The 17,735-nt window shown below is 44.0% G+C and overlaps 1 protein-coding gene across 1 annotated transcript in view; it reads right to left on the bottom strand.

Annotated features, from left to right (window-relative positions):
• The window catches only part of Ptprm (protein tyrosine phosphatase receptor type M), a 449,915-nt gene that overhangs the window by 235,747 nt on the left and 196,433 nt on the right, over nucleotides 1-17,735 (bottom strand). Inside the window, exons 7-8 of the mRNA XM_051190901.1 lie at nucleotides 11,480-11,788; nucleotides 7,922-8,031 (exon numbers count right to left, since the gene is read on the bottom strand). Coding sequence (XP_051046858.1) covers nucleotides 7,922-8,031; nucleotides 11,480-11,788 — 419 coding nt within the window. The remainder of the gene's footprint in view (nucleotides 1-7,921; nucleotides 8,032-11,479; nucleotides 11,789-17,735) is intronic.

Here is a 17,735-nt window from a genome sequence, read left to right on the forward strand (position 1 = left end):
CATAACTGTCTGTTGTGGGAGAAATGTTCTATTCCCTATTAATCAACACAGTGGCCACATGCTCCGTGGGGCCATTGAGAACATGAAATGTGGCTGTTGACACTAGGAACTGGAAATTTCATTTAATTTTAATCAAATAAAACTGAGATTTAAATGGCTACAAGTGACTGGCAGCTGTCCCCCAGCTAGTGTGACTCTGGGTATTTTCATGATACTTGCCACGGAACATTCTCATTTTGGATGAGGCTGGAATGTTTGAAAATAAACAGAACATAGGTGCCTTTAAAATTTGCCTTTTCAAGTGATTTTTTAAAGAAGGATTTCAGTGTGAGAGTTCATCAGCCACTCTAGAGCACACACTTTAGTGGTGATTGCTAACTTCTACTGGTTGTAATGACATAATTTTTAAATGTGGCATATTCAAAAGTTTTAAATTGCAAAACTGAGCACTTTTCTTGCTTCTAAATAGGTAAAGCTACTTGTAATTTATGTGCAAGAATACTAACACTGTTATTATACAGAGTGTTAATTGACATTCTTTTTTTTCTTATATTTACACCATGTCATTATAATTAAGAAGACCTCTTTGAAGGAATATTTAGATCGAATCACCTGAGCTTTGGCAAGGGAATGTTTGCCATGTATATTAATCACTGCAGGAGGTGGTGTCGCCAGAGTCAGGCGGGTCTAGTTAACGTCTCACTGAAGGCTGGCTCCTCCGAGGCCGAGGAAACTGAGAGGACATGAAACCAGCAGCAGCCAGGAGGACTGTGGTGGACCCTCCTGCACTCAGGCTTCCCAGCTTAGCTCTCCACCCGACCCCTGTGGAGTGGAATGTGACAGGGTACCTGCTCTGCATAGTCTATTCCTTCACTTACACACATGAAGCATTTGTAGAATGCTTCCCAATGTGCCCGGCACTGTGTGTCTGCCCTGCAGGGTAGGCAGGGTTGCAGGGGAAGGTGACTGCAACCTCACTTATGATGGGTGCCATTATAGGGATGAGAACAGTCCACAAAGGACAAGTTCGTCTTCCTGTCCACACCACCACCTAGACTGCGGTCACCTGCCTATCTGGCTGCGTTTCTGAAGGCATGGCATTGTGTTACTCTGTTTTCTGATCTGTGAGGTGACACATCCTCAAGGTCCCATGAACACTTTGGAACACTGCTCTTGCTCACCAGCCTACAACAGGGTCGAAGGTGTCTGTGTGGGTTTTCTATGCGTTCACATCTGCTGATGGTGTTCCCACACTCATTGGATGCCGATGCTGTGGCTAGCAGATGGACCAGGCACTGACTCTAGAAAGTGAAGAATTGGCCTGGGTGTGGAGGACCTCAACAATAAAATCATACCAATTAAAGACACCGACTATGGAAGACAAAGCTAATATAAGAAGTTTGTCCAGGAGGAAGATCCACAAAGCCATTCAAAACTCCCAAGGAAAGAGACACTTACAAACCTGAGAGGACTTGAACACTATACAGAACTGATTGGGCCATGAATTTGGGATTAGAACCTGGATTAACTCCTGCAGCAGGAGTGCCCAGGACCCAAGGAATGAACAAGCTACAGGCCTGTGTGGTCTCTGGAGGTTAGGGCGGTTGGCGTGGACGCCTTTGTGATTGATTCTGCATACTGGGATGAAACGCTTGGATACACCCAACAGGGAAACTGAACCTTTCCAGGGTGGAAATAAAGCAATCTGACTTGTGTAATAAAAATTACCCTCTTGGCTGGCAGGTACGACCTTAGTTTTATTGTAGGGGTTAGTAAAGGGGTGAGGGAAACCACTGGGAAGTGAGGTAGAATCCGGTGGCTAAAGCTGTGGATAGAGTCAACCTCTCAGACTGAAGTCGGAGTGTGAGGCAGCAAGAACAGAAAGAACAGAACGGACGGTAACAGGACTGGATCAGACAGCAGCCAGCAATGGACCCCAGTATGGAGGAGCCGAGGAGTCACCCCGTTTGGGCTGTGCTCAAAAGGCCATCTCCCTTAATGAAAAGGAATGGGATGAATGAGGATGCCTTTAAGAAGGATGTTCATGCAGACACTTATGCATGCTGGAACCAGGTCTGAGAGAGGGCTAGGCTGGGGATAGAAATTCAGGAGTAGATATAAAGATGGAGCCGGGAAGGAAGATTCTGATGACAATACCTTGGGCCAGAATCTGAACTCTGCATCCTAAGTCTTGCTTTCCAAAGCCTCTGGCTGAGGCTGGTTCATCGGCTATACTTGGCAGTTGAGTTACGGGATGTGGAGAATCCACTGTTCAGTCTTAAGCCGTGATTTAAATATGTTAGAGGCAGAGGAACGTTTCCTGTAATCACATCGCCTCTTGGAGGACCAAGTTCTCCCTGTTCTTCTTTTTGATCCTACCCTGACCTGGGACCATTTGGTACTTTGTATATTTTCCAGAAGAGACTACTGGAGAGCACAGAGGTGTGCCCGGCAGCACATGCGTGATCACATTCTGGCAAAGTGGGGTCCAGACCAAGCAAAGGCTTCACCAAGGGGCTCAATGCCCACTGCCAGGTGGCTCCTATCTGAGTCAGATAGGAGATTTGTAACTGTATTTTAGCTTCAACCCTTTATTAGTTTGGTAAAAAAAAATTACAGACCCTGCTCCTCTCACCTTGAAAAATATAAACAAATAATAATTCATGCCTTCCTTGAAATTTTGAATTCTCTTATCTACTTCTAAAGACAAAAATACACATTAAGCACCAGAAATCTCACAGCCCCCATCCCCTAAACCTGCAGGAGTCTGAATTGTAGTGAGATATTCACTCTGTCCACACCTGTTGCACTGACCATGCCCATTGGGGGTGGGGACAGGTGCGGATGTGACCTGGGGAAAGTAGGTCTGGGGTAAGGGACCCTGGAGCTCTCTCTCACTTCTTGGATGGAGACAGAGAGCATCCGGAGGCATCCTTGGGACTGGAACCTGCTGGAGGTCATCTGTCTCTGTTGTAAGTGATTTCTCCCTGAGTAAACATCTATTCAGCCTATCTGTTTCCCCTCGATCCGTATTATTCCACGATACTGAATGTCGGAAATTACAAGACTCCCTAGGGCTAGGGGACAGTCAACTCCCTAAGTGCCTTCCATCACAGGGGTAGTAAGCAGTGGGAGTGGCCTGGGCGTGGTCACGCAGCGTCCCAGCATCCTGCCTGGTATGCAACACTTCCTCCCAGCATTTCACTTCCTCCCAGCATTTCATATTTTCAGCCGGTCATTCAACAAGTACTGGTTAAGTACCCACTAGGCACCAGGCAGCAGCGAATACAGAGGGAGGGTTCCCAGAAGAAAAGTTTGGGGATGCTTTTACACCAGTACTGCATTGCTGGCTGAGGGCCGATAATGTTTTAATGAAGCACACCGATTGTCCTCTGGCGGGCCCCAGTAATTTTGCGGGATGTCCTTAGACACCTGAATACGGTGGTGGGGACAAAGGTGTTAATCTGAGGAGATGGAGGGATCACTTGCTTATACTTCCGATTGCAGTCGGGTGCCTGGATCTTCTAAAATTACCTTCCCCTTTTCTCCTTAAAGGCTCCAATTCTACAGTGCTAGTTTCATAGAGAGCCTAATGGAACGGCTTTTTTTTTGGGGGGGCCTGGATCTTCTAGGGAGCAGGAGCTGATGGTAATTGCCACCAGCATAAAATATAGGTCTTTAATTGGGGTCTGAGCAATTTACTCTGTGAACACAAAGGAACTGATAATTAAATTTGATTTCTGGGGTGAGAAGGGCCACGGTACTTCACAAGCAGCTGCGGTATTGGACGGAAATACTGGAAGAGCAGCAGAAGTACCCTGTCTGAGGGCGTTGGATGAGTGCTGGAGGAGGGCAGAGCATGGGAACAAAAAGTAGAGTGTGTGGGAAATTCAGAAGGTGCTGGGGAGGGGGGCCCACTGAGGACCGTGGCCCATTAAATCCAGGGGAAAAACGATGCGCGAAGAAGTATTAACAATGAATGATGATTGGGATGAGATCCAGAGGCAGCTGCGGCTCTCCTGCTTCTTTGAAGAGTTTGTTTGTTTTTATCTTATGTGTACTGCATGAGCTTTTGATTCTACGTCCATTCACCACATGCCTGCAGTGCCCTCCAGAAGAGGGCATCAGTTCTGGGCTGGGAGTGTTCCAGACGGCTGCGAGCTACCACGTGGGCGCTGGGAACTGAACTCCGGTCCTCTGGAGGGAAAAGCAGTGCTCCTGACCACTGAGCCGTCTCTGTGGCACGCAGTAGTGGTTACCACTTGGAAGAAAAAAGTGGGAAGGCTTGAATTTATTCTGCAAGATTTATTACAATCACAATTGAGGAGGTACAGGACATTGAAAGTAAACTTCCTAACGTGGCCCCTCTATCCCCTCCTCTTCTTTGAGGCTACCAAGCTCAGGCAACGGTGACTAAGTACACTCCATTATCCAGGCTCATGATCTGGAGATATTTCAGCCCTTAATATAAATGCTCCCCCCATCAGCAAGCAACTTGGGACCATTCTGTCTCACTATAAGTCGAACTTAGCTTTCCGTGAGCGTTGCATGTGAAGCTGAGCTTTGGGATTGGCATCGCCTTATTTCATTCCTAGTTGTTGATGGACAGCTGCTTCTAGTTGAGAAACTCAGCTCCATGTTGTGGGTTTTGTCTTCTTCCAGTGTTTTACGCATATTGAGCATGAACCTAAAGATGATTTAGTCTCTTGGCCACGGGTCTAGAATGAACTATAGACTCCTGAGTTGGTAGAATTAGTGAGATGTGGTGCCTATGCGTTATGCATTCTGGAGTATTATTCACTGACAGACCTTTAGAAATAGGTGGTTCAACATCCAATGCTCAAATTGCCTACAAAGGAGGTAGCCTCTATTTCCCACCAACAGTCTCTGTGTGTACACATTTCTCCAAGCCACTGGTAAAATTATACATTATACAAATCATATAATATCAGACAAATTTAACGTCTGAGATTATATGGAACTCAACAAATTTATTTCCTATTTAGATTTCCCTAATTTATTATTTAAATTTAGTAGATAGGCTACTGCGGGCTTCCAGGCCAGCTAGAATTCTTTCTGAGTTGCATGTGAGTACCCATTGTTCGCCTACCCCGATAGGCTTTCACATTATGCTTATTAATCTGTATCAGGTCTGTATATATCACAACCATCAGCCCATTTGCTGCCATGAGTGTTGAAAATAATCACTTTAAGCCTTCTGTTGACATTTAGATTTTTTTCATGTCTTTCATCATTATCTAGTTTAAAGTTTTATGCAGACAAAACACACTGATCTTTTTCACACGTCTTCCAAGGCTTTTTGTCCATATTTGGAAAGACGTCATACAAAAATTCCTCTAGTTTTTTTGTTAGAGAGTTCTCATGAGGTTGACTTTGAACATTAATCATGAATGTGTCTTGTATTTACTTCTGCGTTAAGTAAGCTGGTGACCCTCGCAGGGTACGAGGAATTGTAATGGACCATGCCTTTGCTAACGTTAAATTGTGTTCATCTAAATTGATAAATACAAGTGCACTGTAGCTTCTGCCTTGTAAGATTTGCAAATTCTAACAGTGGCTAACTCTAAAAGACACACACACACTGAGCGGCTTACTCTGTTTTGAACACTCGTATCCTCAAGAGGTTCAGCGGGAGAACACTGCCACATTTGCAACGTGACAGGGTAGCCTTTGAGGATGGACGTAACTACCAGACCTGGCTTTTGGGAAGATACTTGACAAAACGGAATGGTGAGACCCGGTTATGAGAAGGGCTACATCGAGAGGATGGTAGGGGGAACAGAAAGGAAATGCAAATTCGTGAAGGGATGAGGGTAGATGTCAGGATGAAGCAGGAGGGGATATATGCTGTGAAGTTCAGAGAACCAGTGATGCTGTCGGCGCTTTTCAAACACCAATGCTTCAGCGTTCTCTCAGAGGATAGAAGAGTAAACGCCAAATGATCAAAACCCAGCACACGCATTTATATCTATATTTTTACCCCCAAATCATCTAAGTATGTGAACAGCCCCCGGGAACACGTTTGTTACTGGTAATCCTCACCTACACTCAAATGTCTCTCCATTGCACAATCTCTGTTCTGTCAGCCTCTACTTCTTTAGGGGCAGCTGCTTAGCTTTCTTAGCATCGTATCTGTTTCACAGGACTCTGACTCTGAGAGAGGGGACACAGGCTGGGACAGCACGGTTCAGTTATCTGCTCCACTCGTGTAAGGCAAGAGAACCCTCACTCCTGAGCTCTGAGGTCCCAGGAAAGGAAGAGCCCCTCCCAGGATGCCATTCAATCCCTACCACGAGGATGACCATGGACTGCTCCCCTTCCTGTATGCTGAAACTAGGAAGGGATGAGAGAGTGGTACCCAGAAAAACTCAAATATTTGCTATTTTCCCCTTGCATTTGCACAGAATGAGCCAATGTGCTCTATTTGCAAATAGCTGATTGCTAGAACTTTGATTTACGGCAGATCCACACGTCACACAGCAGCCGTGTTTAGATCGGGGTCCGGCCTGGGACGGCCTGGCTGCTAAGTCAGAGAGATTAATGGGGCCTGCTCTGGAGCCATCACTTTCCCTGTTGTTTTCATGCTGAAGTTACTTATCGCACAGAGATAAATGTCTGGTGGGATTAGAAAGAAAGAATCTTGCTATTAGTTTCTGTTTGTCTAGAAGCAGCCTGTGGCTTTGGGAACAGGCAGATAGACTCTTGGGTCTTAAAATGAACTTCAAAGAGTAGCTTTTCCAGTAAAAATTCCTGTTATTCTTAGATTCAAATAGACAAAACCAATGTCCAAAACACTGTTAGAGTGCCCAGAATATGAAATATTTTCATCATGAAGGAGAAAACAAATTGAGCCTTCATGACTTGACTATAAAACATCTCCATAGAAGCTGAGCCATGGATTCCCATAACTTTTATGTTTTCACAACAAATCAGACACTAAAAGCAACACTTTGCTTTTAGCTTCCTTCGTGCTGATTTCAAAGTATTATTATTGACATTGTTATTATTTGGTTTTACATTTCAATACCAAGTTTTGGAAGGCGTGGGATGCATCAGTATAGGTTTGCAGGGTCAGAGAGAGGGCTGGCTGGTGGTGTTCGTGATTAACTAGCTGTTCATGGGCCCTGGCTCCCGCCAGTGACATGGACAAGTTTTCAGGCAGATCCTCCATGTGCAGATTGGGCAGAATTTTTAGAAATCTTGCAACATATAATTTTGTTGAATTTGCATTCAAACAAATGCTGTTTTAAAAAAAAGTACCTGCTTGTTTCTATGACAACAGCCACAATAAAACGATGCTCACAGTGACATAAAGATGGCCGCCACCCCATCACTGCTATTATTTCCTCTTGAACAATTTATCAAACTCTCCTCAGCTACCATTACTCAACTATTTGACTCCCATCAGCAGACAAAATGGTGTCAATGAAGTCTAAGGGATGAACGCTGATAGGAAGGAGACCAAAAAGAATTGTCCATGGTTCCTGTGGAGACGATTCTTTATGTACGTTTCTAATTGGATAATCAGTGTTGTTTTACAATCAATGGAAGAAATACTAGTTCGTAGCTGGGAAAGAATGCCATTCAGTGATTGCTTCCTAATCAATGTATGTTCCAAAATAATTATTACTTTCAATAATAATGACTTTAAAAATGTTAGGCTGTGTCTTAACATATAACACACAATACACAATGATCCAACTTATCTTAAAAATGTATCTTGAGATTATGCACACTTGAAAAACTCACTTCAATCTTTTGTTTCTAACAATTATTATGACTGTAGAAACCATTAAACTCTCCAAAGAAACATGAAATTGTGTTTTTAACATGCCAGAGAGTCAGATCATCACAAGATGTTATACTTAAAAAGTAAATTACCAACAAATATGTAAGGTACCTCATATAAAGTGATGACACCATATGTTTGCGTTGGCTCTCTCCACTGAAGAAATATCTTCTCCTCAAAGGTACTTCCTTGGATGGACTCTGTGGGCACAGCACCTGGGACTGAAGAAGAGGTTGAGAGATGAGTTTGGGGTCACAAAACGACCCTCCCAAGCAGCTCTCAACTATTCATAGAGGTCACAGATCCTAATGGTCTATTGATAGCATTTGCATTTCTTTTCATAATCTGGAATCTAATGGCATTTAAGATACACTGCCCTTGTGAAACAATCTGTCATCTATCTATCATCTCTGATTATCTATCTATCTATCTATCTATCTATCTATCTATCTATCTATCTATCTCCTATCTATATTCATCCATCATCCATCCATCATCCATCCATCATCTATCCATCATTCACCCATCTATCTATCTATCCATCCATCCATCCATCCTCTACTATATCTCCTGATTACTCAAGATAACTAAGAACAGGTCAGCTCAGAAGACTGTACAAAATATTCACAGCAGCATCATTAACTGAAAATACTCCAAATGTTCTTGAACACATGAATGGATAAACATTTCAATAAGGATTTTAAAAAGGAGGCTTGTGAGATGCTTTAGACTGTGTGAGGATATGAATAGCCTTTTAATTGTCACCAAGTCTGTCTTAGACTGGATGGATGCCTGGAATTTCTAAAGAAAGTGAAGGATTTCAAATTTTAAACTCATTTTTATTTGAAGGCATGCTTGTTGGTAGAGTGAGAGCTTTTGTATTTAATCCAAATGGAGCCAAGCATTTAACAAAAAAGTTCTTTATTGATGTCCATGGGGTGTGGGTGACTGCTATTTAAGACTCTCCAATAATTAAAAATGTGCAGTGTAGACAGCTGCTGGTCCTGCTTGGATCTCACTCCCTTCATTTCTAAAATGATGTTGGATTTAAGTCAATTTCTGAAGTACAGCATCTGAATAATATATGATATGGAACTAACCATTCATTCTGGGCTGAAGGAAATCAATAGAACATTATGTTAAAACAAAGTAACACACAGTGTTATAAGAAAATGCGAGGCGGTGGTGGTGCACGCCTTTAATCCCAACACTTGGGAGGCAGAGCCAGGTGGATCTCTGTGAGTTCAAGGCCAGCCTGGTTCCAGGACAGTTAAGGCTACACTGAGAAACCCTGTCTCTCAAAACAAAGAAACAAACAAAGAAGTAAGGACCTGGTGAGTTTGCAGGAAACACCCTTCTAGACTCTAGACCAGAAGGGGAGCCAGGCTTCCGCTGGTTCGAGCCTGAGAAAAATGCTACCAATCGTGCCTGTTTGCCCCCAGAGTCTTTCCTATGGCATCACCCTTTTCTCAGAATCAGCACAGCTGTATTTCATGGCTGTTTGTTTACATTTGAAAATATTTAAGTAGGTTCAAGAATGAAGAAAGGAAACAGAGGAAATCAATGGAAAACTGAATGGGATATATTCAAATTATGGTGATTTGAAGGACATCTTGATTTAAAAAAAAAAAAACACAAAAACAAGCAAACTTTGGAAGTTTCTTAGAAGAGACATGCTACCTGACGGTATTGGGCAGAGAGCTCCTTAAACAGGGCTGAGGAAATGGCATGAAGGTATATGCTGGCTGCCAAGCTGACGGCTTGAGCTCGACACTAGGGCCTTATAAATGGAATAAAGAACCAACTCCTGCCCGACTTCAGTTCACATGTATACCATGTCATATGTGAGCCCCCACACACAGTCACTCCCATAGACACGTGCACAAATAAATACGTGATGTGATAAAAAGAATGTTTTACGCCGTAGTCTCATAAAAATATTTACGTGTTAGAATAGTAAAAACTAGAGTTCTCTCTTCAGAAGACTGAGCAGAGAAAATAAAATGTCACATCTTCTTTTAGATGGGCTAGGATTCAGAGTTTTAGGGAAGTAGCCATAACAATTATGCTGTTCAGGGATACTGCCAATGGTCATCTGAAGATGATTTCCATGCTCTTCCTGATAAAGCAAACATTTCAGTAAACATGATTCCAGAACAAAATGATGTTGGATAAACTGGAGTCACAATGAACTGTTGCTTTTCTCTTCAATCTTGGAATTGTTTGACAATTATTCTATTTGTCTTTCTTCTCCCAATCTTCTTTGAACTAGGTTTCTGTTTGGTTGGTTATTGAGAAAACGTAATTTGCAATAATAGTTCTTTTCTAATTAGCTGAATGCTGCTGAGCTACTACACAATAGGTTTTATTTGCAAATAACACAAGGCTTAATTCCTGAGAGTACGAAGATAATTTAAACAAACAAACAAACATCCAAAATTATCGAGTCTGACATTTTGACAGGATTCCAAAGAATTTCCAACTTATTTCTGACTTTGAAACTCCAAAGGAGTTGGGAAAGCTCTTATCCCTGCCAGTCAGAGCTGGTCTTGAGGGAACGGCTACATTTCTTTTCTTGTCGACTCAACAACAGTGTTAGTTAAAACAGGAATCCCATGTTTATTAGTAACTCTCTCTGATTTCACGCAAGGGCTGATTTTGTGGTTTTGGGTGTCTATCTTGTCTCTAGGGCATACAGGTGAGAAACAAAGGTTTAGTCTTAAAAACAGTTTATACAGTTCTCACAAAAATGAATGGGAACATATGAGGATATATTACGACATGTGAAGGAGAGGTTTGTGGCGCCCTCTCTACAGTTCAAGAAACAAGGCAGAAAAGGCGTGGGAAGACTGTAAGAGCTGGAAGTCAGGAGATCTTCTGGGCAAGCCATGAAATCACAGGCTCACGCGGGAGGGGCTCCTGCTTTGGGTATTGACTGGGAAGATGTGAAAGAATGCCATGGAAAGATGTCCAAACAGTTTGTGGAACTGGAGTAACTCAATTGCTCCTTCACCCAATATAATAACAAAAGTGTTACAACTAATTAGAATACCATAGAATTGCCATACAGAAAAGTGTCACATGACTAATAAGATTTGGAGAATAAGCACCGATTGTGGGCCTGGCCCTAAACAGAAACCCATGCCATTTCCTCTCAAGCTTGGGGAACATTCCAGAGGGGTCAGGAAGTATGTGAGCTGGAGGATAAGGTAAGGGATCATACAATAGCATCCTCTAGACTCCCACAACCATTGTAATTATTAACTCACAGTTGTAGCTATGTATACCAGATGCACACAAGACCAGCTCTATCAATAATCAGTCAAGGAAGGGGGCAGGGATGTAGGACTGGACACAATGTCAGAATGAAAGGTTCCTGGAGAAGGGCACATTGCTGTGTCTCACCGTGTGTCCAGAGGGTCCAGCCTGAGCCCACCATGCTCAAATGGATAGATAGCTCTAAGCTCAAGGTCACACAGATTGCCCTGGCTAATCTCTTTGGGTCATGGAATAAAATGAATTGAGACAGATGTAAGGGGAGAACTGTGAGGGACAGTGGAGAGTGGCCATAGTGACAGGGATGTGGGAGATGAGAAGGGTCAAGATGCATTGCGTGCATGTGTGACATTGTACATATTTCACACAGACACGCCATTTCAAAGTACTCACGGTCTTCATCCGTCTGCACGATGAGCTCCTGGCTCTCCTTGCGGCCCTCGGGATTCATGAGGATGAGCTTCACGCTGACATTGGTGTACGGGGACAGGTTGGTGATTGTATGCTGGGGGTGTGAGTTATCAGTATCCCAGCTCACTTCTTCTCGCACCAGCTCCTGCCCGCCTACCTGGTAACAGTAGCGCACTGTGAGGTTATAACTATGGCAACGAGTTACATTGTATCCAAATGGCTCCCAGCGGATGGTGATTTGTCGAGACTTGACCTCTACAACTTCCAGTTTCCTTGGGCCGCGCATGGGATCTATTTTGAAAAAGAAGACAGACACATTATTAATTCAAGGCAGAGTCCGAACATCATAGACACTCAAAACGCATGCCAAGGACTATAATATGAGCTGAAACACGCAAACAAGGAGTAAGGAAATGATGTCACTAAGATAAACCATGTAACCATTATTGAACATACAATGTGCCCTGTGACCTTGCCTGCTTAGGCAAGGACTAAGGCTAGACCCCTCTGCTCTGCTATAGCCATGGCTCATTGATAATTTCAAATCTTATTTTCCTTAGGTGTGGTTGTCCTAGTGAATGGAAGAGAATGACAACTGGTAAGGAAAATGGAAACTTAAGTGACAGTTAGGATTCACCACACATTTGAAACGATCAGTGAACTGGATGATTTCAGTCCCAATGCAAAAAACCCAGCTCTGTGGCCAAAACAGGCTTGATGACCCAGTGAGTGTCAAAGCTGGACTGTGGCGCTATGGCCCTGATGGGACAAGGAAATAACACTACAGGACATTAATGATGGGTGGCGATCAAGAGTCACTGGACTCAGTACAGGTTAAGTGGGGTTTATTCAGGAGAATTCACTTACACATGAAACAGGTGACCGATGTGGGTCCCTGCTCCACAGATGCCACTGGAATGCTCTCCGCAATCAGACCAGAAAGCAAGAGAGCAAGCTGGGGTCTGGGACCCCAGACCTGCCAGACCTAGCTTTCCCCCTTCACGTCCGCACCTGTGACCACTCCCAAGTGGGTGTGGTTGGTGCAATAGGTGTGGTTGGGTGGAAATCTCACTACACATTAATGGTTTCTAAAGGTGATGGAAGAGTGTGATGTGTCATGGCAACCCTGTGTGTTTCATTTTGAGACAGGGTGTTAGGAAGAAGTCTCCCCTTTACTGGCTAGCCTGTTGCATTTTATTTATTACTCAGATGTTTATGAAAACTTACAAGAGCTCTTACAGGTGGGGAGGCATCTCTCCATTGTCTTCCCACTCAGTCACGTCTCCTCCACATGACTGTCCTAAAGTGGTTTCCCAGGGTTCTTATCACTGCACTAAAGGACTGATTGCCCAGACAGTTTAATAGTTTTAAATTGAAAACTATTATGCACTGCATATGTTAAATCTTACCTAAGAAAATACGTACTTAAACAAAGGATTGTTCAAGGGTTATAAACTTAAGCATTTTTTTTTTTTTTTGTCTGTCTGCTGGTAAAGTTTTCACAGAACGCATGCTTCCTTTCCCTTTGTTAGTGCCCTTTAGAATTCAGCAAGACCAAATGAAGTCCCAGGCTTTTCATTCATCTGCCAAGGAAACAGGCATGTTGGCAGAAACCAGATATCTCCATGACCAAGTACCTAAAATCAGTACTGCCATGAGAGTTATCATTAAAAGCTGATAGGATAGGTGTGTTGGCCCGACTCCTGGCTGAAGAGGCTGGTCCTCGCTACCGAGCATCATCAAGTCCGGAACTAACTGAATACAAGGCTGTTGTACACATGTGCCTACATCGGGTGGACTGTCCTTGACTAAGGTGGTTCTCATCCCCTGGTAGGACCTCCACAGTCTAGAGAGGACCGGCACCTAGCGGTACGTGAGCAGAACAGATTGGGCTCAGTTATTAAAACACTGTTATTGTTATTAAACAGTAGCAGCGAAGGGGGACATGGAGTTAGGAGTAAGTGGGGAGTAGGAATGGATCTGCCAGGAGCTGGAGCAAGGGGCTGAGGGCCAACAGGACCAAAATGCAGTATGCTCTCAGCTTGAAAGAACCAATACAGATGCTTGTTAGAAAGGACTCCCCCTTACAATACCTCAACTTCACATTGAAGCAATACATTATAGAGAGACTGCGTTTGGAATTTTGGTACTTTCCTGGGGTTCCCATTTACAGAGCAATCAAGCAAACCTTCCAGTCAGACCAGAAGGGGGGTCCACAGATTCTCTACAGGGTACCATTGCTGGTGCATATGCTTAGCAGGCTGGATGGGTTCAATGGAGTCAGGACACATTGTTTCTTGTCACCCCATTCTGTGAGAAGTCAGGACACGTTGTTTCTTGTCACCCCCCCCCCCAGGCCTTTAGTCAATGGCATGCATGCCACTTTGTTGTAGGTACTGAAACATTGATACCAAGGTGGCAAGGCCAATCAATGCCAGCAGAGGTAGCTGGGAATCCTATCAACAGGGCATCTCTATAAAAGGCCCTTTGACTTTAATTCCTGGCCACTTCTCCTACTTGTTAAAAGCTGGAGACAGAGTTTGAATCACCAAATTAATGACTGAATGAATGGTCTGCTGTTGGTGAATACTATAGTTTTGGTTTTGTTTTTGTTTTTGTTTTTTTTTTTTCCCTTGCCAGGGCCCAGAGGCAAAGTTAGGCGAGCAGAGGTAGTTAATCAAACAAACAAGAAACAACCAACCAAACAGAAATGGCCACATGGTAACACATCAGCAGATGCAAACCGAGCCAGGTATGAGAACACACGTCCAAGGACCCAAGGGCAATGTTCAAAACCAAAACCCAGATGCCAAATCAAACCCAAAGTGAGCAATGAATGCTAGAAGACAGATACACCCCAGAATGCAAGTGGCCTACCATGTGCTACCACCCACCCACGACAGCTTTCTCTCTTTAATAGTACGGTGGCTAGATCAAGTCCAATAACTAAGCCTTGGACAATTCCCCCAAGCAACCATCTTCCTCCTCATTCTTTCACTCTGCAAAATGTAATCTGAACCAGCCATGGCTTTAAAAGGCTTGCGTCATCTTATGTTACCATTTTATGATACCTTCAGTTTCAAAGTTTCTACAGAAATATCTGCTGGCTGTGAGCAAGCCATTCCAAGGGGACACCGATGCCAGTGAGTTACACTGTTGATCACACAATAGCAACTCCATACCCAGAAATGTGGGGCTTCGGCAAGGCTAATTGGAACATATACTGCATTCCTGAGAGTACAATATAAATACCACCCTCACCCACCAAGTCCCCTAGGCACGCCATTAGTGCTATTCTATGGGAGCAATATAGATCTCCTCCGGTTAGATAACAGGGCAATAAACTATATACACAAGACCAGTGGTTACAGGATATTTGTTCCTCATTCCTCATGAGTTCCAAAGACAGGGCTGGGAACAGGAATCCATTCCATTTCTCTGTGCACACTCAGCCTGGGGACGCACTGACACACCCTGCCTTCCTGAGGGGGGCTCAATGATGGGCCCCATTGGCGTGAATCATGAGGCCAGCTGGTCTACCTTGAGCTCATCGGCTGGAGATGAACCACCAGAACGCCCCGCCCCCCTCCCCTAGCACCAAAGCTGCCACTGCAAGAAATTTGGTCAGGAAGCTCCAGTGACTCCCACACTGGCCCAGGGCATTTTTCATTTGGTTTTCTTTCTGCCAGATTGAGCCAGGCTTCCAACAGAGAAGCCCGACAGTTACATTCCTGACCCCGAGGGACCAGCAAGCCCAGTTCTAGCCTCCAGCTCTTAGTATCCTATTTAATCAGCCGCCCTGCCTCCTCCTCCCTCAACTCTCTTCTCTCAGAATAAGGGCAGGAGCTGACTGATAGGATCAATTTCCATTGCAGGCTCAATTCGCAGCTCATTTCTCTGGAACTCTGCGCTTTACCTCCGATTACTCCTGCACTGCTTTTTTTTTTTTTTTTTTTTTTTTCTCCCCCAGAAACTCAATTTCAGAACCGGTGAGAGATATTTGGGTGCAATTTTAGGATCCTGTCATCGATAATCAAAAACATAGATTACAACCAACGCTCCTGCTAATAGGGTTCACTTTCCTGCCTCTTCGTGAACCACACAGGGGTCTATTACGACACCAGGAATAACACGGAAAATGTGGTGGCAGCCCCGTGAGGACCTCCAGCTCTTTTATTTCTGCTCACGAGTCTTACAAAGGAGAGCAGCAACATAATAAAGCTGTGGCTTCATTTTCTTCACTGTTCAGAGGAATCAGAGCAAAGACCCCATTAGCCCGTGCTACTTTGGCCTACCCAGTGATTCAGTGTTCCTAACCAGCTCCGGCTCCAGGCCCTCGGCATGGTTTGCAAGTGTCATGGCTATGGCTCTGGAATCAGTCAAAGCGCTCTACACTTTAAAATGCATCCTCACCAGTCAAGCTGAAAATTCTGAAATAAATTAACCTTTCCTTCCCCTATACACGTCTGAAAACCCGGGATGCATCCTGGTGTGTTCAAGCTTGTTTTCTACTTACTTTATACTCAGAACAATGTCCTCTGCTAGGTTTTCTTCACAGACACGGTGTTAATACCCGCTACGGCTCATCATTAACTAGAACCCAGGGATGCCCCAAGAGCATCTGTGGGGTGGAGGCAGGCAGAGCCTCTCTTCAGGGTCAGCCTGCACCACACCACACAGCAAGAAGGCAGGCCCCAAGGTTGAAGTGTTTGAGAAATATAAATGAAAGTCCTATATAAAGGAAGATGCACTCATTCAGGTCCAGGCTGAGAGTGCGGGCCTGTGATTTCAGCTGCTAGGGAGGCCGGGCAGGAGGGATCTGAAATTCAGGAACTGCTATGGATACAGACTGAGTTCAAGGCCAGCCTGAGCAACTCGACAGAGGGGGGAATGGAGATCGAAGAGCTCAACATCAGGAACAAGGGTGTTCAGCAATGAATGAATAAATGAATGAACGAACAAACAAATGAATGAAGTTCATTCCTTTGCTATTCTATTTCATTCCTTGCCTGAATCTGGGCCCTGTCTCATTGCCCAGCAGCTGATTAATCTACTCCACAGCAGTCTCTTTGGCCATTTTCATTTCAGCTGCAACAGGGAGTTGGGATATTTTACTCTCATTTATTAGACACTTGAAGGATTGCCTTACATGTCAATGTAACTAGGATGTACGCCTTCTTGTGGGAACACAGAGTTTTTTAGACAAAGGGCTAACACTGCATAAGAACTTCAAATGCCAGCCCACAAGGGAAGCCTAGAGGACCTTTTCCAGTAGAGTTGAGTGACTCTGGGACAAGTGAGTGGCCCGTGGAGTGTTTGGCTTGAGTGGAGATTTAGGCTGGATGTTTAAAGAGTAAAGGATGCAGTTGGAGTCCTGGGCAATGTTTACTCCATGTGCTTTGGTAAGTTCTTTAAACTCTGTTTTTGCTTTCAGGGTTACTCGTTGCTATGGAACAGGTGTGTGGAAGGGAAGACAGGAAAGAAAGAGCAAATGAAACACATCATTCATGGCTCCTGAACGACAGAAACATGGGCACCGAGGACAGACTGAACCCTGAGAACATTCACTAGGTGCCCGAAAGATGCTGAACAGATAGAAGATGCTTTTCTTTTAAACATGAAATATTCCTTGATTTTTAAAAGTCTTTTTTTATTTTAAATGAAATACATGAACTAAAACAATCACCCATGCATCTACTATATCCATTAAAATCAAGTGTTAATGTTGTCTTTGTTTCAAATAACTTTTAAATAAAGGAATAAAAAGGTTACAGGCTGGGTGTAGTGACCCACGGATGAAATACCAACACTCAGAGGCGGCAAATGGATGAATCTGGAGTTCAAGGACAGCCTAGGCTACATGAGGAGCACAGGAAATGAAGAAGACCAAAAAGAACACATATGTACTCTCTCTGCCTTCCTTCTACCTTTGCTTTATTATCTGGGATCTTTGAAAATCTGTTCAAATGTTACCATAATTGACAACTTGAGGCTCCATTATAAAACAGAATCATGCATTAATTAATGAATAACATCCCTAAAATGATGGTTACCATGTCCGACTCTGCACCATTTACTCAGAAGGACATTCTCAGCTGGACCTTGCTAGCGCTAAAGCAAGCAGGGATAGCGGCGGGCCTCAGTCTACCTTGCAATGGGACTCCAGGGCGAAAGACGGAGAAAATCGAAATGGGCATCATTGCCTCTGTCATCTCTGCAGTGTGCAAACAAAGCATTG

Source organism: Phodopus roborovskii, unplaced genomic scaffold (genome assembly GCF_943737965.1).
Source record: "Phodopus roborovskii unplaced genomic scaffold, PHOROB, whole genome shotgun sequence".
NCBI lineage: Eukaryota > Metazoa > Chordata > Mammalia > Rodentia > Cricetidae > Phodopus > Phodopus roborovskii.